A 22,251-nucleotide genomic window follows, 5' to 3' on the forward strand; every position below is an offset into this window, starting at 1 on the left:
CCGAATGCACTGTATATTAGGGGGGGGGGGGGGGGGGGTTGTAATGCATTATGCAAGTCTAACATTTTACACACTAGATGGTGCACAGTTAAATGAACAAAACGTTGGTTTATTTGCAATGTGTTCATTGAGAATACTGTATCAATATCACATCCCTAAAAAATGGCACTGAATACCACTGGCCTTAAAGTCCTTTGAATAAAGTATTACCTCAATGACCAGAAGGCATGATTATGGCCTACGTACGACATCCTGACTAGTGAAAAAAGGCACGTTTCCAACTCAACTTTCAAGGCAGAATATGAATAATTTCAGTGGCAGTGAACACGGCCTAACGACAGTCATACAATTTGCATCGAGCCAAAATGTGTGGGCATTGACTTCGGTTTCTGTTCTATTATTTGTCATTAATTTAAAGAATAACTTTAAAACGATCCTCCTATCATTTTAGTTCTAACTGGTGTCCATGCTTTCCACTGGGCTGGAGCGCGCGTCTCCCTGGATGCTCTCCAAGATGGAGGCCATCTCTGCGTTGGTGCGTATCTGGTTGGCAAAGTCGGCCATGTCAGGGCTCTTCTCCACCTCGCTGATGGAGAGCAAGGCTGCCACGGCCCTCATCGCCGAACGACGCAGCTCCTCCTGCTTCTCAAACTCCTGCTTCACTGACCCCGCCTTCACCTGGGATGGCGATAGAGGAAGCAGATAGTGCACTGGTCACATCTTTTATCCTAACGTAAATACAGGGAGCTTCAAAAGTTTTGGGACAGTGACACATTATTTATTGTTTCTATACTTCAACATTTTGGATTTGAAATGATAACAATAATACATAAATAAATCATGCATTGTGTTATTTTGGAGTCACTTTTATTGTAAATAAGAATAGAATATGTTTCTAAACACTTCGACATTATTTTGTGGATGCTACCATCATTACGGATAGTCCTGAAGGAATATTGAATATTGATGAGTGAGAAAGTTACAGACGCACAAATATCGTACCCCCAAGACATGCTAACCTCTCACCATTACAACAACAGGGGAGGTTAGCAGACCTTACATATAATTGTAATGTGTGGGGTACAGAGATGAGGTAGTCATTCAAAAATCATGTTAAACACTATTGCACACAGAGCTATGTGTTCGCAGCACTAAACTAACAGGTTAGATTCACTGACTGGTTGAAGCTATAGTCCCTTCAGAATGTATTCACACCCTTTGACTTTTTCCACAGCCTGAATTTAAAATGAATTAAATAGCGATTTTGTGTCACTGCTTACACACAATAAATACCCCATAATGTCAAAGAGGAATTATGTTTTTAGACATTTTTACAAATTAGTAAAAAATAAAAAGCTGAAATGTCTTGAGACAATAAGTATTCAAACCCTTTGTCATGGCAAGCCTAAATAAGTTCAGGAGTAAAAATTTGCTAAACAAGTCAAATAATAAGTTGCATGGACTCACCATGTGCAATAATAGTGTTTAACATATTTTTTTTATGACTACCTCATCTCTGTATCCCACACATACAATTATCTGTATGGTCCCTCATTCGAGCAGTGAATTTCAAATGTTCCAAAACATGCATCCTGTTTTCAATAAGGCACTGAAGTAAAAATGTGTCAAAGAAATTAACTTTATGTCCTGAATATAAAGCGTTATGTTTGGGGCAAATCCAACACAACACATCACTTGAGTACCACCCTTCATATTTTCAAGCATGGTGGTGGCTGCATCATGTTATGGGTATGCTTGTCATCGGCAAGGACTAGGGAGTTTTTTAGGATAAAAAGAAACGGAATAGAACTAAGCACAGGCAAAAACCTAGAGGAAAACCTGGTTCAGTCTGCTTTCCAATAGACACTGGGAGACAAATTCACCTTTCAGCAGGACAATAACCTAAAACACAAGGCCAAATATACACTGGAGTTGCTTACCAAGACGGCATTGAATGTTCCTGAGTGGCCTAGTTACAGTTTTGACTTAAATCAGCTTGAAAATCTATGGCAAGACTTGAAAATGATTGCTTAGCAATGATCAACAACCAACTTGACCGAGCTTGAAGAATTTTTGAAAGAATAGTGTGCAAATATTGTTCAATCCAGACGTGCAATTGTGATTCTAACATGTATTGACTCAGGGATGTGAATACTTATGTAAAGGAGATATTTCTGTATTTCATTTTCAATTCGTTTGCCAAAATAAAAAATAAAAAATGTTTTCACTTTATCTTTATGGGGTATTGTGTGTAGATGGGTGCGATTCTTTTGTATTTAATCCATTTTGAATTCAGGCTGTAACACAACAAAATGTGGAATAAGTCCAGGGGTATGAATACTTGTTGAAGGCACTGTGGTGCCCTAAAATGGGGGGACTACGTACACAAAGTGCTGTAATTTCTAAACGGTTCACCTGATATGGAGGAAAATTCCCTCACATTAAAGCTGACAGTCTGCACTCTTTAACCTCATAGTCACTGTATCATTTCAAAAAAATGTGTCACTGTCCCAATACTTTTGGAGCTCACTGTATATAAAATGCTTGCAGGATGAACATTGATCTGTAATTCTGATGTAAATGTCCTACATACTTTTGGTGTATGTTAGTTCACACTATTTCCCACTTGGCATATTGCCTAAGTACGAGATACAGTATGAAAAATGTATGCACTCACTAACTGTAAGTCGCTCTGGATAAGAGCGTCTGCTAAATGACTAAAATGTAAATGTAATACAACGCAGATAGGAGGTTCTTAGACTGAGGACTGGCACAGGCCCTACCTTCACAGGCCCTAACTTCACAGGCCCTACCTTCACAGGCCCTACCTTCACAGGCCCTACCTTCACAGGCCCTATCTTCACAGGCCCGATCTTCACAGGCCTTACCTTCACAGGCCCTACCTTCACAGGCCCTATTTTCACAGGCCCTATCTTCACAGGCCCTACCTTCACAGGCCCTATCTTCACAGGTCCTATCTTCACAGGCCCTATTTTCACAGGCCCTACCTTCACAGGCCCTATCTTCACAGGCCCTACCTTCACAGGCCCTACCTTCCCAGGCCCTACCTTCACAGGCCCTATCTTCACAGGCCCTACCTTCACAGGCCCTATCTTCACAGGACCTATCTTCCCAGGCCCTATCTTCCCAGGCCCTATCTTCACAGGCCCTACCTTCACAGGCCCTACCTTCACAGGCCCTACCTTCACAGGCCCTACCTTCACAGGCTCTACTTTCACAGGCTCTACTTTCACAGGCCCTACTTTCACAGGCCCTATCTTCACAGGCCCTACTTTCACAGGCCCTATTTTCACAGGCCCTATCTTCACAGGCCCTATCTTCACAGGCCCTATCTTCACAGGCCCTACCTTCACCTGGGACGAAGATGATGACATCTTTTAATTACCCCTTGTATGATCATGCACATTGTTTTGATTGGTGTTCACTCACCCACTTTCACAGTTATATTTCCTAACCAGCATAGCTTAGCATAGCAATTTTAAGATGTTTATGGACGAACTGGTTAGTCAATTCAAACCAGACAAAAAGTGCAAAAAAAATGAGTCCTGTGCACAAGTCAAGGTGGATCTGTTCTAGTTTGTTAACATCCAGATAAGAAAAGCGGCGCCTTTAATTATTGGAGGCTTGTGTGGACTGCCATGTCATCAGTCTCCTTACCTTGGTGATGCAGGTAGCTCTGAGAGGTTCGATCAGTCTGTCCAGCCTCTGGACCACAGCGTTGGGACACAGAGAGCAGAGTCTGGCCAGCATGATGAACGTCAACATCTGGGGGGGGGGGCAGGCAGGATGAAACTTTAGAGAAATAAGATGGGTGAGACATTCTATCCGTTTTTTCAAGATGGAGGAATTCATTCGGATACGACTTCTTCGTTTCAGCACTAGCCACTGACATGTTTTAATGTACGGCGCGCCTCGACGTGGTTCAATGTGCCTATAAATCAGCACAATCGACTTTTTCATGTTTTCAAATTGCCACTGTCTTGGAGCTAGAATTGGGATCATGTATACTGTGCTAATGCCAATACAAAAAAAAGAGTAATGGAATATGGAGAACTTAGCAACTGAGGCGGTCTGAGGCGGTCGTGATAAGTACATCTTTATTCACTGGTAGCATTGGTTGACAAATCTCTCATTGCATCAAAGTTGGTCTCTCGTAACAGCCTCCACCAAAAACGGAGCAGGTTCTGGGTGATTTAAGATTTAGATTTAAAGATTAAAACCTCCCCAACTTTTCTGACAGACAGCGCGTGACCCTCCCCGGCTCCCTAAAAACGCACTGCTCTCATCGAAAAACCATTGAATTGGCTGTGTACTTTACGCATCTTTTGTCCGGTTTTAGGAGTGTCCTGAAACGCCAGTACCATGTGTTTTAGGGGACTGCTTTAGGCCTTTCAGGAAGTTAGTTTGCCGTCCTAATAAAGTTTTGCGTTGCAGTCTTACTCTGATGTCGTAGTGGTCTTTGAGGCCTTCTTCGACGTGTTCCAGGAACTCGGAAATGTCCAGGAAGTCCAGGCAGCTGTCCAGTAAGGTATACATGCACTCAAACGCTGCCTTTCTCACGTCCAGACCATCGTCCACTGTGTGCTTGAACGGACCCATCTCCACCTGACATGATGACAGATGGAGAGAGATGGAGAGAGAGAGTGTTAGTGTCCTCTTCGATAACGGTTGTTTTGTAGCATTACACATTTTCAACACATAGTCAGTACATGAGATTTATTCAAATGCACACACAGGACTCCACTCAACACATATAGGGCTGGTTTCCCAGTCAGATATTAATCCTAGGACCAGCGCCATTAAAAGTGCTTTTTATTCCAGGTCTTGTATTAAAGGCCCAGTGCACTCAAAAACATGATTTTCCTGTGTTTTATACACTGAGTGTACAAAATATCAGGAACACCTGCTCTTTCCATGACAGACTGACCAGGTGAATCCAGGTGAAAGCTATGATCCCTTATTGATGTCACTTGTTAAATCCACTTCAATCAGTGTAGATGAAGGGAGGAGACAGGTTAAAGAAGGATTCTTAAGCCTTGAGACAATTGAGACATGGATTGTGTATGTGTTCCATTCAGAGGGTGAATGGGCAAGACAAAAGATTTAAGTGCCTTTCAACGGGTTATGGCAGTAGGTGCCAGGCGCACCGGTTTGAGTGTGTCAAAAACTGCAACGTTTTCTGGGCTTTTCAAGACTGGTCCACCACCCAAAGGATATCCAGCCAACTTGATACAACTTGGAGCATTAGAGTATTGGAGTCAACATGGACCAGCATCCCTGTCGAACGCTTTTTACACCTTGTAGAGTCCATGCCCCAACAAATTGAGGCTATTCTGAGGGCAAAAGGGGGTACAACTCAATATTAGGAAGATGTTCCTAATGTTTTGTACACTCAGTGTATATTTCCACACTATGATGTTGGTATAATACTGTGAAATTGTGAAAATTATGATAATGCACTTTTAGTGTAAGAGCTGTTTGAAAAGACCACCTGAAATTTCAGCCTGTTTTGGTGGGATGGAGTTTTGGCATTTCCTGGTGACATCACCAGGCGGTAAATAGACCAATAAGAAAGAGAGTTCCAAACCTCTCTGCCAATAACAGCTAGTTTTCAGTTTTCCCATCCCCAGTGAGACCACTCCCAGAGTCCTAGCAAAATTCTTGCTTGAGAAACTGCTCTTTGCTAAGAAGCTATTTTTGTATATTTTTAACAATTTTAATTGGAGAAAAAAACCCACAGTATGGCACCTTATTGTTACACAGAAATTATTTGATATTGAGATAAAAACGGCTGCATTGGGACTTTAATCTGTATCTGGGAAACTGGAACATAAATTGTCAGTGTACCTCTCTGATAAGGTCCTTTCTAGGGCTGTGGCAGTCATGACATTTTGTCAGACGGTTATTGTCATGCAGAAGACTGCCGGTCTCACGGTAATTCACCGTTAACTAACATAAACACATTTAGCATCTCCAGGCCTCCACACATACATTCTGCATCTGCCTTTGGAACATCTACATTTAAAAAAGTCTAATAAACAATTGAATATACACCATCACAATAAATCCATTATATATTTTAGGCAGGTCTAAAGAAACATTATGATATGAAGAAAATGTATTTCAGAAGAACAGTATTTGAGTTAGCCTACTGTATGTTATCTGGCTATGCTCCATGCCATAGGCTGTAGGCTTGTTCATTTAGCAGACAAGATATAGTGGCTTGCAAAAGTATTCATCCCCCTTGGCATTTTTCCTATTTTGTTGCCTTACAACCTGGAATTAAAATTGATTTTTTGGGGGGGTTTGTATCATTTGATTTACACAACATGCCTACCACTTTGAAGATGCAAAATATTTTTTCTTGTGAAATAAACAAGAAATAAGAAAAAAATAAAATAATAATAATAATATGCCATTTAGAAGACGCTTTTATCCAAAGCGACTTACAGTCATGTGCGCATACATTTTTACGTATGGGTGGTCCCGGAGATCGAACCCACTACCCTGGCGTTACTGTCACGATCATTGAGAGATGGGTCAGACCAAGGTGCAGCGTGGTATGCGAACATGTTTATTAAATCAAATAAACATTAAACAAAACAAGAAACAACGTAACGTGAAGTCCTCAGGCTAAACACATACAAGCCTAACACGGAACAAGATCCCACAACTAAGGTAGGCAAACAGGCTACTTAAGTATGATCCCCCAATCAGAGACAACGAGCGACAGCTGCCTCTGATTGGGAATCACACCCGGCCAAACATAGAAATACAATACCTAGAACACAAACATAGAATTTCTAGCATAGAATCTCACGCCCTGACCAAACCAACTAAAAACAGGGCGTGACAGGATCCGGCTCCGGGCGTGACGACCTCTCCCCTACTGCCTCCCCGTTGGACTGGGCACCGGTGTGGAGCGGACTGCTCTGGCTCCGGAGTGGAACCGCTGACCGGAGCTGGACTGGGCACCGGTGGAGCGGACTGCTCTGGCTCCGGAGTGGAGCCGCTGACCGGAGCTGGACTGGGCACCGGTGGAACGGGCACGGGCCGTGCCGGACTGGGAACACGCACCACTGGCTTGGTGCGAGGAGCAGGCACGGGCCGGGCCGGACTGGGAACACGCACCACTCGCTTGGTGCGAGGTGCAGGTACGGGGCGTACCGGGCTGGCGACACGCACCACTGGTTTGGTGCGAGGAGCAGGGACGGGCCGTACTGGACTGGATACGCGCACCACTGGTTTGGTGTGAGGAGCTGGCACAGGCCGTACCGGACTGGATACGCGCACCACTGGTTTGGTGCGGGGAGCAGGTACGGGGCGTACCGGACTGTGGAGGCGCACTGGAGGTCTGGAGCGTAGAGCTGGCACAACCCGTCCTGGCTGGATGCCCACTTCCACACAGTACGTGTGAGGCATCAGCACAGGACGCACTGGGCTGTGCACGCGCACTGGCAATACAGTACGTAGAACCGCCGCAGGATATGCTGGACCGAGGAGGCGTACTGGAGACCAGGAGCGTTGAGCCGGCACACCCCGTCCTGGCTGGATGCCCATTTTCGCACGGCACATGTGTGGTGCTAGCACAGGACGCACTGGACTGTGCCGGCGCACTGGCGAAAACAGTGCGTAGTTCCGCAAAATTCACTATAATTGTAGGCTAACTCTGAATTTGTTTGATTTACGCTTGACCAGTTATGTACCAAAGATATCTTAAATCAGTTTTTTTTTAAAATGTTTTTCTGCCATGTAATAATAATAATATGCCATTTAGCAGACGCTTTTATCCAAAGCGACTTACAGTCATGTGCGCATAAATTTTTTACGTATGGGTGGTCCCGGGGATCGAACCCACTACCCTGGCGTTACAAGCGCCATGCTCTACCAATTGAGCTACAGAGGACCGTGTGTAATATGCAGTGGCTATGTATTGACTAGCTACAGAGGACCGTGGGTAATATGCAGTGGCTATGTATTGACTAGCGCCAGAGGACCGTGGGTAATATGCAGTGGCTATGTATTGACTAGCTACAGAGGACCGTGGGTAATATGCAGTGGCTATGTATTGACTAGCGCCAGAGGACCGTGTGTAATATGCAGTGGCTATGTATTGACTAGCTACAGAGGACCGTGTGTAATATGCAGTGGCTATGTATTGACTAGCGCCAGAGGACCGTGTGTAATATGCAGTGGCTATGTATTGACTAGCTACAGAGGACCATGTGTAATATGCAGTGGCTATGTATTGACTAGCGCCAGAGGACCATGTGTAATATGCAGTGGCTATGTATTGACTAGCTACAGAGGACCGTGGGTAATATGCAGTGGCTATGTATTGACTAGCTACAGAGGACCGTGGGTAATATGCAGTGGCTATGTATTGACTAGCGCCAGAGGACCGTGTGTAATATGCAGTGGCTATGTATTGACTAGCTACAGAGGACCATGTGTAATATGCAGTGGCTATGTATTGACTAGCGCCAGAGGACCATGGGTAATATGCAGTGGCTATGTATTGACTAGCGCCAGAGGACCATGTGTAATATGCAGTGGCTATGTATTGACTAGCTACAGAGGACCGTGTGTAATATGCAGTGGCTATGTATTGACTAGCGCCAAAGGACCGTGTGTAATATGCAGTGGCTATGTATTGACTAGCGCCAGAGGACCGTGTGTAATATGCAGTGGCTATGTATTGACTAGCTACAGAGGACCGTGTGTAATATGCAGTGGCTATGTATTGACTAGCTACAGAGGACCGTGTGTAATATGCAGTGGCTATGTATTGACTAGCTACAGAGGACCATGTGTAATATGCAGTGGCTATGTATTGACTAGCTACAGAGGACCGTGTGTAATATGCAGTGGCTATGTATTGACTAGCTACAGAGGACCGTGTGTAATATGCAGTGGCTATGTATTGACTAGCTACAGAGGACCGTGTGTAATATGCAGTGGCTATGTATTGACTAGCGCCAGAGGACCATGTGTAATATGCAGTGGCTATGTATTGACTAGCTACAGAGGACCGTGTGTAATATGCAGTGGCTATGTATTGACTAGCTACAGAGGACCATGTGTAATATGCAGTGGCTATGTATTGACTAGCTACAGAGGACCGTGTGTAATATGCAGTGGCTATGTATTGACTAGCGCCAGAGGACCATGTGTAATATGCAGGTGCTATGTATTGACTAGCTACAGAGGACCGTGTGTAATATGCAGTGGCTATGTATTGACTAGCTACAGAGGACCATGTGTAATATGCAGGTGCTATGTATTGACTAGCTACAGAGGACCGTGTGTAATATGCAGTGGCTATGTATTGACTAGCTACAGAGGACCGTGTGTAATATGCAGTGGCTATGTATTGACTAGCGCCAGAGGACCGTGGGTAATATGCAGTGGCTATGTATTGACTAGCTACAGAGGACCATGTGTAATATGCAGTGGCTATGTATTGACTAGCTACAGAGGACCGTGTGTAATATGCAGTGGCTATGTATTGACTAGCGCCAGAGGACCGTGGGTAATATGCAGTGGCTATGTATTGACTAGCTACAGAGGACCGTGTGTAATATGCAGTGGCTATGTATTGACTAGCGCCAGAGGACCATGTGTAATATGCAGGTGCTATGTATTGTATAACGGCACAATCATTATTTTAATTCAGGTTTTCTTTTTCCAGGCTTGTGCTCATATAAGCTCTAATATGCATTCGGTGGTTTTGAATTAATCATCACCTTAGAAAGCGCTGTCCATTTCATCACATGACTGCCGGTGTGGCGGTAATACTGTCACCGCAACAGCCATTCCTGATCTGTTTCTCATTGAAGAGGCTAGCAGGCCACACACACACACACACACACTACACACTACACACTACCTCTCTGATAAGGTCCTTCCTGATCTGTGTCTCGTTGTAGAGGCTAGGCAGTACTGAGGCTAGCAGGCCGCGGATCAGAGAAGGTTTGTTGTGGGCCGCTGAGTTGAACATCACCAACGCCACACGACGTACATTCGGGTCTTTGTCCTGCAGAGTAGTCAGGAAGTCACCTGGCATAGAGAACAGGGTGATGTCATAGAGAACAGGGTGATGTCATAGAGAACAGGGTGATGTCATAGAGAACAGGGTGATGTTCATTAAGAACCAAATGGAAGAAAGCAAACTGAAACAGGGAGGGACTACTTGAACTAGTCCAATAGCAAACAGTCATTTTAGTTTTCCGTTGCAAAAAATAAATAAAAATAAATCCCATGGTGCCATTGCCTGAATGAATACAACCCTGGACATTTTAAATGACACCCTGTTTCACCATACAGTGCACTACATTTAACCAGATGTGGCTTTAACCCAAAGTTGTGCAGTATAGGGAATAAGGTTGTCATTTGACCTGTGTTGAGCCACTTTGACATCTTACCTATGCATCCTTTGAGTAGTGAATCTATGGGTACAGGCTGATCAACGATGGTGAACTTAACAGCAGTGACCACAGTACTGCGGGCCACAGGAGACCCTGAAGACAGCTGTTGTTTGAGCCTGGGCAGGAGCTGAGCCGGGTTGACCATGGTGAGTTTTCCCAGACACTCCGCCACCACATTCCTTGTCCCCTCCTCGGCACACTCACGGTTCTTAAAGAGCAGAGCCCAGATATCCTCGACGTGGGCCATCAAGCTCTCCGCCGAGCAGGCGCTGATCACCTCTTTGAGGCTGTGTAACAGCAGGTACCTTCTCTTAGGCTGGCTACCTATCTCCTTCAGCATAAAGGGAAGGTACTCCTCCAGGTTGCCCACACAGATGTTCCCCAGAGCACAGGAAGCGGCTGACTTGACCTCCTCGTTGGGAGAGGAGAAGGCCTCCAGGATCACGGTCTTTAGCTCCTTCTGACCCCCGAGGTTCATGGTGCGCCCCACTTCCCCCAGACACAGGAAGGACAGGATTCTGACCGACTCGGAAGACTTGGGGTTCTTGACTTCCTGGATGAAGCTGGTGACCATTCCGGATGCTTCTTTAGGGCACACAGAGGATAGAGCAGCCACACACCTGGCCAAACATGAGAAAAAAAATAGAAAATAGAAAACAGAAGAAATTAAAACATAATTGTATGTTTCCCATGCCTCTAAAGGACACTGTAAGTATATCACTTGTCTCTATCCCCTTTAACTCTTTATCTGTCCACTGAATCAATCAATCAATCGAACAAACCACTACTCCTACCTGGCAACAGAGTAGTAGGACTGTCTGTGCATGGGCGTGGGGCCTGCAGCCTTCCCTGAGCTGTGGAAAGGACCGGTGAGAGCTTTCAGGAGGTCGTTGTATCCCGTGTTCCCTGCCTTAGTGACCACCAGGGCCTTGAAGAACTCCAAGATGGCCGACAGAGCCCCTCCTTGCAGCAACGGGGAATGAACCAGATGAAACACACCAGGTAGGACAGTGTTCCCGATCTTGGACAGGGAGGAGGGGCACACCTTAGCTAAACAGGTGAGAAGCATCACCGCCACCTGGGATATGTGCATGTCGCTCTCCTCTATCAGGGCAGGTAGCTCGTTGAGCACAGCCTCGATCATAGGGGGCTTCAGGCTGTCGCTGTAGTTCATCACGATCATGTTGAGAGCAGTCAGCGTGCTCAGCTTGAGGGCGCGCTGGTTCTTCCTGAGGAAGGAGCCCAAGATGGGGATGCCCTCAGTGAGTAAAGGTCGGAGGTCGATCCTGAGGGGTGATGTGGCGATGAGAGTCAGGGTCTTCACTGCAGTCAGCCTGTTAGGAGAAGAAATAGACTACTTTGAAACAGCGATAGCCCTCAATGAAGCTGCCCATGTTGTCACAGAAGCCATTTTTGCAGAGATGCAAAGATGTGCCCTCCAACTCTATGGATAAGATACATTATTGTCATGGAGACACTTTTTGTCTTTATCCCTACCCCCCCCCAAGATACACATAAACCCACAGAGAGCTTGGCAGGAAGGGTCAGCCGCAGTATAGTGTAGGGGGTTATGGGAGCAGTTTAAGGGGATAAGTGCCTTGCTCAATGGCATGAGGATACTGATGCCAGTAACTCTCCGGTCCCAACCCACCAGATTTTTCCCAATCGCCGCTGGGATTCGTACCTGCAACACTCTAGGCTACCTACCTGGTGATCTCGTTCTTCAGTCTCTCCAGGAAGATCTGCAGCGTCGGCTGGAGGTCCCCACCCAGCTGGTCTCCTAGGTGACACACTATGTGACCCATACAGGAAATGGCCCTCTCCTTCACTTCCTGGTCTATGTCTGCAGCCTTCAGCCTCTTCAGAGTGCCAGAGAACACATCCTTCACGTAGGGCTTGACGTCAAAGGCGGGTAGTTTGTCTAGAGTAGAATAGATACTTTATTGTTTATTTGGTTGGAACGGAAATTCTTCTTCTGCCTTTTGTCCCAACCCCAGACAGAAGTCGAGAGGCACAACGCTCTGACACCAGCAGCCCTGCAGTAGCCAGCTCAGTCCCCACTATTTCATCGCCCGGCCCAGGACTTGAACCAGCAACCTTTCGATTACTGGTCCACCTCTCTAACCTCTTTGGCTACAATACCTACCTCCTAACGGGCGTATGATCTTGACCATCTGCTGAGTGACCAGTAGGGCCTCGGAGGTGATCTTATAGAAAGGGTCCTCCACACACTGCACCACCGGGGGCAGAATAACCTTCATGTGAGGCTGGAAGACGTCAGGAGGGTGGCTGCACAGGAGGACGTGGAGGAAAGAGAGGGCGTCGATCTTCATGTTGGACGAGGTAGACTTGTCGGTGAGGGAGTGAACTATACCTGAAAAGAGAGATGCCAGAGAAAAGATTAATATGAATGTCAAGATGACTTTTTGACATTGTTACAATAGCCATTCCAACACTATTTCCTTTTAAGTTATTGTACTATTTATTAGGGACATGAGTTTTCCTGACCACGTGGCTAAGACTGGGAAATAGTCCTGGTCCTATGACTAACTACAGAGAAGAAATGAACAATTGTTGTAGCCTATAACTGCAGTAGGCCCAGAGTTTTTTCCTGGCCAGGTCACATAATCGACGCCCTCTCTTTCCTCTACGTCCTCCTGTGCAGCCACCCTCCTGACGTCTCCCAGCCTCACATGAAGGTTATTCTGCCCCCGGTGGTGCAGTGTGTGGAGGACCCTTTCTATAAGATCATCTCCGAGGCCCTACTGGTCACTCAGCAGATGGTCAAGATCATGTTGAATGTATGTAGCTTCTGTCATTGAGCTGTTCTGTTATTGTCCTGTATTCTGTCATGATTCTTGTTTCTTGTGGACCCCAGGAAGAGTAGCTGGTAGCTGCACCAGCCAATGGGGATCCAAATAAAATCCTATTTGTTATGGGAAAAAACTACTGGCCCAAGAAATGAACAAAGGAATGTAGTAATTTAAATGAGAAGCTGTGGGTGAGTGAGCGTGTGAGTGAGTGAGGTTACCAGGGATGAGAGCTGGTATGTGAGCGTGTGAGTGAGTGAGGTTACCAGGGATGAGAGCTGGTATGTGAGCGTGTTAGTGAGGTTACCAGGGATGAGAGCTGGTATGTGAGCGTGTTAGTGAGGTGACCAGGGATGAGAGCTGGTATGTGAGCGTGTTAGTGAGGTTACCAGGGATGAGAGCTGGTATGTGAGCGTGTTAGTGAGGTTACCAGGGATGAGAGCTGGTATGTGAGCGTGTTAGTGAGGTTACCAGGGATGAGAGCTGGTATGTGAGCGTGTTAGTGAGGTTACCAGGGATGAGAGCTGGTATGTGAGCGTGTTAGTGAGGTTACCAGGGATGAGAGCTGGTATGTGTTCCCCCAGGGCTCCTGGCAGTACGTTGGCCAGCTCTGTCAGCAGACTGAAACAGCCCTGTCTAGACTTCATGCTCTTCTCTTTCAGCTGTTTGTGGAGAGCCTTCACTACTGTGGGGACCTGAGAAACAACAAACAAAGCATTGAGAAACACCTCAAACAAATGAAAGCTCAGATAAAATGTACTGCAGTATGTCTCCTAATTCACCTTGTGACCTCTGTATTGTGATATACAATATTGCGTTTACTGTCTGCCCTGCTGCTGTCTTGGACGAGGACTCACTTTAAATGTCATTTTATCTCAATGAGACTAACCTGGATGAATAATGGCTAGAAAACAACAACAACTAGAACAACAACAACAACCAGAACAAATGACCTGTTTCTTAAGCAGAGTGATGGCTGGGTCTTCTTTGGCTCCAGGCTCTGCTGCTGTGGTGATGAGGCCCTGAGAAGGCCTGGTCTGTTTGAGTAGGGCAACAAAGGCTACAAAGATGTCTGTCTTGACGTTCTCCTCCCTCTCTTTAAACCGAGCCAGCAAGGCTGGAGCCACTGAACCATACAGCTCCACCAGCAGGTCTCTCCTGGTGCTGATCACAGCCTCCAGACACTTGACGGACGACCTCCGTACCTTCCAGCTCATGTCGTCATCGTCACTGTACTCATCATCTGACTCTGCAAGGGGGAAAGAAACATTGACTTTGTTCCAATGGCCATACAAGCAGACCCTATTACAATTCATGTCCAATAGATTGTATTTAAATTCCCTAAATTCCCTTACCTTAACCCCAAACCTGACCCTAACCTTGAACCCAAACCTGACCCTAACCTTATCCCCAAACCTGACTCTAACCTTAACCCCAAACCTGACCCTACCTTAACCCCAAACCTGACCCTAACCTTAACCCCAAACCTGACCCTAACCTTAACCCCAAACCTGACTCTAACCCTTACCTTAACCCCAAACCTGACCCTAACCTTAACCCCAAACCTGACCATAACCTTAACCCCAAACCTGACCCTAACCTTAACCCCAAACCTGACCCTAACCTTAACCCCAAACCTGACCCTAACCTTAACCCCAAACCTGACCCTAACCTTAACCCCAAACCTGACCCTAACCTTATCCCCAAACCTGACCCTAACCTTAACCCCAAACCTGACTCTAACCCTTACCTTAACCCCAAACCTGACCCTAACCTTAACCCCAAACCTGACCCTAACCTTATCCCCAAACCTGACCCTAACCTTAACCCCAAACCTGACTCTAACCCTTACCTTAACCCCAAACCTGACCCTAACCTTAACCCCAAACCTGACCCTAACCTTAACCCCAAACCTGACCCTAACTGTAACCCCAAACCTGACTCTAACCCTTACCTTAACCCCAAACCTGACCCTAACCCCAAACCTGACCCTAACCTTAACCCCAAACCTGACCCTACCTTAACCCCAAACCTGACCCTAACCTTAACCCCAAACCTGACCCTAACCTTAACCCCAAACCTGACTCTAACCCTTACCTTAACCCCAAACCTGACCCTAACCGTAACCCCAAACCTGACCCTAACCTTAACCCCAAACCTGACCCTAACCTTAACCCCAAACCTGATCCTAACCTTAACCCCAAACCTGACCCTAACCTTAACCCCAAACCTGACCCTAACCTTATCCCCAAACCTGACCCTAACCTTAACCCCAAACCTGACCCTAACCTTAACCCCAAACCTGACCCTAACCTTAACCCCAAACCTGACTCTAACCCTTACCTTAACCCCAAACCTGACCCTAACCTTAACCCAAACCTGACCCTAACCTTAACCCCAAACCTGACTCTAACCCTTACCTTAACCCCAAACCTGACCCTAACCTTAACCCCAACCTGACTCTAACCCTTACCTTAACCCCAAACCTGACCCTAACCTTAACCCCAAACCTGACCCTAACCTTAACCCCAAACCTGACCCTAACCTTAACCCCAAACCTGACTCTAACCCTAACCTTAACCCCAAACCTGACCCTAACCTTAACCCCAAACCTGACTCTAACCCTAACCTTAACCCCAAACCTGACCCTAACCTTAACCCCAAACCTGACTCTAACCCTTACCTTAACCCCAAACCTGACCCTAACCTTAACCCCAAACCTGACTCTAACCCTAACCTTAACCCCAAACCTGACCCTAACCTTAACCCCAAACCTGACTCTAACCCTAACCTTAACCCCAAACCTGACCCTAACCTTAACCCCAAACCTGACTCTAACCCTTACCTTAACCCCAAACCTGACTCTAACCCTTACCTTAACCCCAAACCTGACCCTAACCCTGACCCTGACCCTATCCCTGACCCTATCCCTGACCCTGACCCTATCCCTAACCCTGACCCTATCCCTGACCCTGACCCTGACCCTATCCCTATCCCTGACCCTATCCCTGACCCTATCCCTGACCCTAACCCTGACCCTATCCCTGACCCTATCCCTGACCCTGACCCTATCCCTGACCCTGACCCTAACCCTGACCCTATCCCTGACCCTATCCCTGACCCTGACCCTAACCCTGACCCTATCCCTGACCCTATCCCTGACCCTATCCCTGACCCTATCCCTGACCCTATCCCTGACCCTATCCCTGACCCTGACCCTATCCCTGACCCTGATCCTGACCCTGACCCTGACCCTGACCCTGACCCTATCCCTGACCCTATCCCTGACCCTATCCCTGACCCTATCCCTGACCCTATCCCTGACCCTGATCCTGACTCTATTCAGTAATTGCATATCAGCATAGTTGCTGTTGATAGGTTTGTTGATAGTTTGAGTACCTTGGTCCACATCCCCTCCGTCCTCTGTGTCCATGGACTCATCCCTGTCCTCATCCACATCATAGTTGTAGTTGGGGTCATAGGTGATGTACCTCAGACACAGCTTGATCACCGTGGGGATATGAGGGGACATCTCCTTGGGGCATCTTATATAGAAATATAAGTACAGAACTTATTTAGTAGTTATGGGTATGTTTTTCAACTGTGTCTAATCTCGTGTGAGCACTGGCCACTGGTCAGTTAGTAATGGGTGCAATAAATCACAATAAATCATAAATCAAGACAGAGAGATATCGAGAGAGAGAGAGAGAGAGAGAGAGAGAGAGATTATTTTCCCATTTGTACTTTAACTATTTGCACATTGTTACAACACTGTATATATACATAATATGACATTTGAAATGTCTTTATTCTTTTGAAACTTCTGAGTGTAATGTTTACTGTTAATATTTATTGTTTATTTCACTTTTGTTTACTATCTACTTCACTTGCTTTGGCAATGTTAACATACGTTTCCCATGCCAATAAAGCCCTTAAATTGAAAATTGAAATTGAATTGAAATTGAATTGAGAGAGAGAGAGAGAGAGAGAGAGAGAGAGAGAGAGAGAGAGAGAGAGAGAGAGAGAGAGAGAGCTATCGAGAGAGAGAGAGAGAGAGAGCTATCGAGAGAGAGAGAGAGAGAGAGAGAGAGAGAGAGAGAGAGAGAGAGAGAGAGATTCAGTAGAGAGTTTTACCCACGGACGAAGGCTTCGAAGGCCTGGAAGCAGTACTCCCTGAGTTCATCATCCTCCACACTGCAGAACTTCACCACCATGGGGATGATCTTCTCTAGGTGCTCACCTGGAACAGGACCAATACCACAATAACTTACCAGACTGACCAATACAATGCTGCCCTCTGGTGGCTAAAACTTCATACAACGTCAATTTTTAGTGCGTCAATTTTTAGTGCAACCAGGTGACAGATATCAAGATGGTTTTGTAAAAAAATGACTTGGATGTCATTCATTGCAAGAACTCTAATAAAAAACTATAAATTCTACAATCAAGCATAAAGAAACTGATCCCCAGCCCACCTCACCATACCCCATCCTGCCTCACCGACTCGATGCCCTCTCCTGCCCGCTGAACACCACCCATGCTAAGGCTAGCTAGCTCCCTCACCGACTCGATGCCCTCCCTGGCGGCTGACGGTGGCCAGACACTGGATGTAGGTGCGTGTGGTGGAGGTCTGCTGTCCCCGGCCCAGCTCAGCCAGCAGGTGCTCGGTGAGCTGGGTGAAGAGGGCCGTGCTGCAGCTGGGCACCAGGTGACCCAGGGCCATGATAGCCCTCTTCCTCACAGCCATACGGGGGCTGGTCAGCTGGGGGAGCAGGCTGGTCAGGATGGAGGCATGGAAGCTGATCAACGTACCACTCAACCTATAAGGGGAGAACAGAGAGGGTACAGCATCAGATATTAGTCAACAACATTATGTAACATTCTTTCAAATATCTTGAGCTGTGTTTGGGGCATAGTCCCAAAACTCTAAACTTAATTAAAAGCACTTCAATACTAGAATTGACCTGTATTTGATCCAGATCTGTATAGGATAAATGCCGGTCATTATGGAGTCTTCTGTTTAAAAAGCATGTTTATAACACTCTAGAAAAGCAGTACTTACCTTCCCAACATGTCCGACAGGATGTCCAAGGCCTCCAGCTGAACAGAAACATCTTCCTGTTTCCCCATGGCTCCTATCAGCTGAGACGTGATCTTCTTACACACATTGGCAGTCAGGCTCTGACCTGGTAACTCAAAGCAAAAGAGCCATTCTAGAACTGTATAGTTTGCTGTGTCCAGATTCTCTACCCTTCTACTGAAGTGTGCACTTGTAGGCTACACTCCCTGGCCCAATCCCAAATGGACCCCTAAGCCCTAAACCCTATGCCCATAGGGTTTAGGGGTGCATTTGTGGGATTGGGCCCCTGTCATGGATTTTAACAATGGTGGACACTTCCTCCAGTCAAATCAAATCAAATCAAATTGTAATTTCTCACATACACGTGTTTAGCAGATGTTATAGCAGGTGTAGCGAAATGCTTGTCATTGCTTACACCAACACAATTCGCTACATGGTTAGCTGACATAATATAATACACTCTCAATGGACAGTTTCCATTTCAGAGCTCCTCCAAGGAGGACCATACTGTAGCGTAGCTTGAACAACAAAGTGACCCGTACCTGCGGAGCATGAGGGCAGCTCAGCGATGACTGTCTTCAGACCCATACTGGAGATGTCTCTGAGTTGTTCCTTGTCTGACATCATGTTGGAGCAGAGAGTATCCACCATGGTCTCCACCTGGTACTCCTTCACCTTGCTCACCAGGGGACCCAGGCTGCAGCAGAGCGGTGGGGAGAATCGTTACCTAACTAAACCGATTGAAAAGCACTGTTCAAACAAATAAAAGGTGTTATATCTGCAAGTGGTCCTTGACGAAAGACTTAACTATCAACATGTCTATGATACGAAATACCTTGTGACACACAGGAGACGCCTTGTGTATTTTTAACACTTTACAAACACAATGGTTATTATAAAGAGAGACACGCCAGCGTTAGCCTACCACTTGACTGCTAGATTCTGAACCTCTCCGTTCTTGTCCTCCAGCAGCTTCAGGAGCATGGTGACCACCTTCTTCTCACTGTCTTCATCCAGCTTGATAGAATCCTTCTGAAGCTCCATCATGAGGTCATTGGTGGCCATGAAGCTGGAGGAAAAGACGAGTCCAATATGACGGTCTTGATATTAATAAATGAAGTTATCTTTTGTACTGTGATGTAATCTAGACTGTGTTCCTTTATTATGGCCATGAACCTGGAGGAAATGACTACACTGTCTGTTTTGGTTCTCACGAAATGGACAATAAAGTATATCTATTATCTTCTCCCTCGTATTCTCATGGCTCTCCCTATCGCACCTGTCATTCAATTGTTATCAATATGATAATAGTCATTTTGAGGCTCTAGAAAATAGCATTACATCATAATTATTATTGTGGACACACTTTAGTGAAAGGAGTTAGCATTTATTTTTTTATTATCATAACCTTGACATCATTATTATGCACTTAATATCATCTGAATAGGTGAGATAAGTTATAGGCCCGTTTTAAAGTAATTACTAATAAAAGTAGGCAGAAATACTTAGTGGCAGGCTGACACAGAAAATGACAGTCATCGTTGATAGCCCACATTATTACTGTGTCATCCCACACTCAGACATGCATTGCAAAGCACTCGGGCTTCTTACCGAAAGTCTTTGTCAGTAGATGTCATTTTCTCCAACAGATTGGAGATATGGTAGGAGATATTCGACATCTTGACTACCAGTTACAGTTAATTTATATATGATAATAGTTATGAATAACTTTGAAATAGTGGAGCAGAAGTTTCAGCCGGAGAACATGGCGAGAGGCAGGGTGGCAATAGTGACGAGCTAACTTTGGCCAAGAACAAACTGGGAAACATGACACTCAGGGTTCGTTATAAATAGGCACCGCGGTGTTATGAGTGAGTCGAGAATTAATTCCTAGTTTATACTGACAGCTGGTGGAACCAATCAGGAACCAATGCCTCAGCGCACAGAAACGTTTTTCTTCCTTAGTTGTGCATTTTCTCGAAATCTAAAGGCACAACCTAGATTCGAGCCAGTGTCTTAAGTAGTTGAACATGTTATTACTCCCAACCTCGTGAAAGTGACAAACTGACACGTTTTAATTTTCGTCAAAAACTACTTAAGACACTGGCTTGCGCAGTTCGGCGCTAGACGACCGTTAGACCGGAGTTTAGCGAGCCAACGTCGCCATGACATCGCCTACAAGTGTGGTCGGGGAAGCAGTTCAATTCAATTCAATTCAAAGTGCTTTATTGGCATGGGAAACATATGTTAACATTGCCAAAGCAAGTGAAATAGTTAATAAACAAAAGTGAAATAAACAATAAAAAATGAACAGTAAACATTACACTCACAAAAGTTTCAAAGGAATAGAGACATTTCAAATGTCATATTATGGCTATGTACAGTGTTATAACAACGTGCAAATAGTTAAAGTAGAAAAGCTTCTGCCTGCCTTCATACTGTACTGTCTAAAGGTACTGTCTTTGAGCTGGATCCTATCCAAATTAACACTTCCGCTTTTTCGGATTTTACCTTCAAAATAAAAGTCCGCAGTAAAACGCTATGCGTATGATAAGAATTAATCCATCTGGGAATCATGCTTTAGACATAACAGACCACGTCAACACAGATCAAAGGTTGCAGTCATGTCAAATCAGTCAAGGTAGACTTAGTAGTAGACTAGGCATAGCTAGATACGGTCTGTTCAGAGGATAGTTTGGCGCAGAACAGTACAGCGAGGAAAGCTAAACATTTACAGGGCAATTGAATTAAGATAATACACGACCCCATTCAAAATCAAATCAATGACACTCGGTCAACTATCGTAGTTAGAAGCTGGCTGTCACAGCAGCGTTCACAGTTCATGGATGAGGAACTTGACTCGCGATCATGTCGTCATGGAAGGTGTCCTCCGTGTTTGATGAAGGAAACCTATATGAAAGACGTTAGTTAGAACTCCACATTCTTCATAGCGTTACAGGAGATACGGTGCCTTCAGAAAGTATTCACACCCCTTTGACTTTTTCCACATTTTGTTGTGTTACAGCCTACATTTTAAATTGATTAAATTGAGATTGTGTGTCACTGGCCTACACACAATACCCCATAATTTCAAAGTGGAATTACGTTTTTAGACATTTTTGCAAATTGATTAAAAATGAAAAGCTGAAATGTCTTGAGTCAATAAGTTTTCAACCCCTTTGTTATGGCAAGCTTAAATAAGTTCAGGAGTAAAAATGTGCTTAACAGGTCACATAATAAGTTGCATGGACTCACTCTGTGTGCAATAATAGTGTTTAACATTATTTTTTAACGACTACCTCATCTCTGTACCCCAACGACTACCTCATCTCTGTACCCCAACGACTACCTCATCTCTGTACCCCAACGACTACCTCATCTCTGTACCCCAACGACTACCTCATCTCTGTACCCCAACGACTACCTCATCTCTGTACCCCACACATACAATTATCTGCAAGGTCCCTCAATCGAGTAGTGAATTTCAAACACAGATTCAACTACAAAGACCAGGGAGGTTTTCCAATTGCTCGCAAAGAACGACACCTATGGCTAGATGAGTAAAAAAAAAAAGAAGAAGCTGACTTTGAATATCCCTTTGAGCATGGTGAAGTTATTAATTACACTTTGGATGGTGTCGCTACAAAGATACAGGCGTCCTTCCTAACTCAGTTGCCGGAAAGGAAACTGCTCAGGGATTTCACCATGAGGCCAATGGTGACTTTAAAAGAGTTACAGAGATTAATGACTGTGATAGGAGAAAACTGAGGATGGATCAATAACATTGTAGTTAATCCACAATACTAACCTAATTGACAGAGTGAAAAGAAGAAAACCTGTACAGAATAAAAAAATATTCCAAAACATGCATCCTGTTTGCAATAAGGCACTAGTAGTCAAACTGCAACAAAAA

General features: G+C 45.3%; 1 protein-coding gene across 1 annotated transcript; it reads right to left on the reverse strand.

Moving 5' to 3' along the window:
* Positions 1-94: 94 nt before the first annotated feature.
* Positions 95-20,038, reverse strand: LOC311138948 (cullin-associated NEDD8-dissociated protein 1-like). The gene is made up of 17 exons (XM_084173765.1): positions 19,950-20,038; positions 19,264-19,407; positions 18,881-19,035; positions 18,321-18,444; positions 17,822-18,078; positions 17,393-17,498; positions 16,658-16,803; positions 14,212-14,507; positions 13,812-13,953; positions 12,595-12,822; positions 12,156-12,369; positions 11,243-11,782; positions 10,446-11,068; positions 9,911-10,080; positions 4,462-4,626; positions 3,679-3,786; positions 95-678 (listed from the first exon to the last, which is right to left on the reverse strand). Exons 1-17 carry the CDS (start codon positions 20,015-20,017, stop codon positions 454-456), a joined length of 3,711 nt encoding a protein of 1,236 aa, XP_084029891.1. The 5' UTR covers positions 20,018-20,038; the 3' UTR covers positions 95-453.
* Between the last annotated feature and the right edge of the window lie 2,213 nt (positions 20,039-22,251).

This window comes from Coregonus lavaretus (genome assembly GCF_964263955.1).
Source record: "Coregonus lavaretus genome assembly, chromosome: 12".
NCBI classification, from domain to species: domain Eukaryota; kingdom Metazoa; phylum Chordata; class Actinopteri; order Salmoniformes; family Salmonidae; genus Coregonus; species Coregonus lavaretus.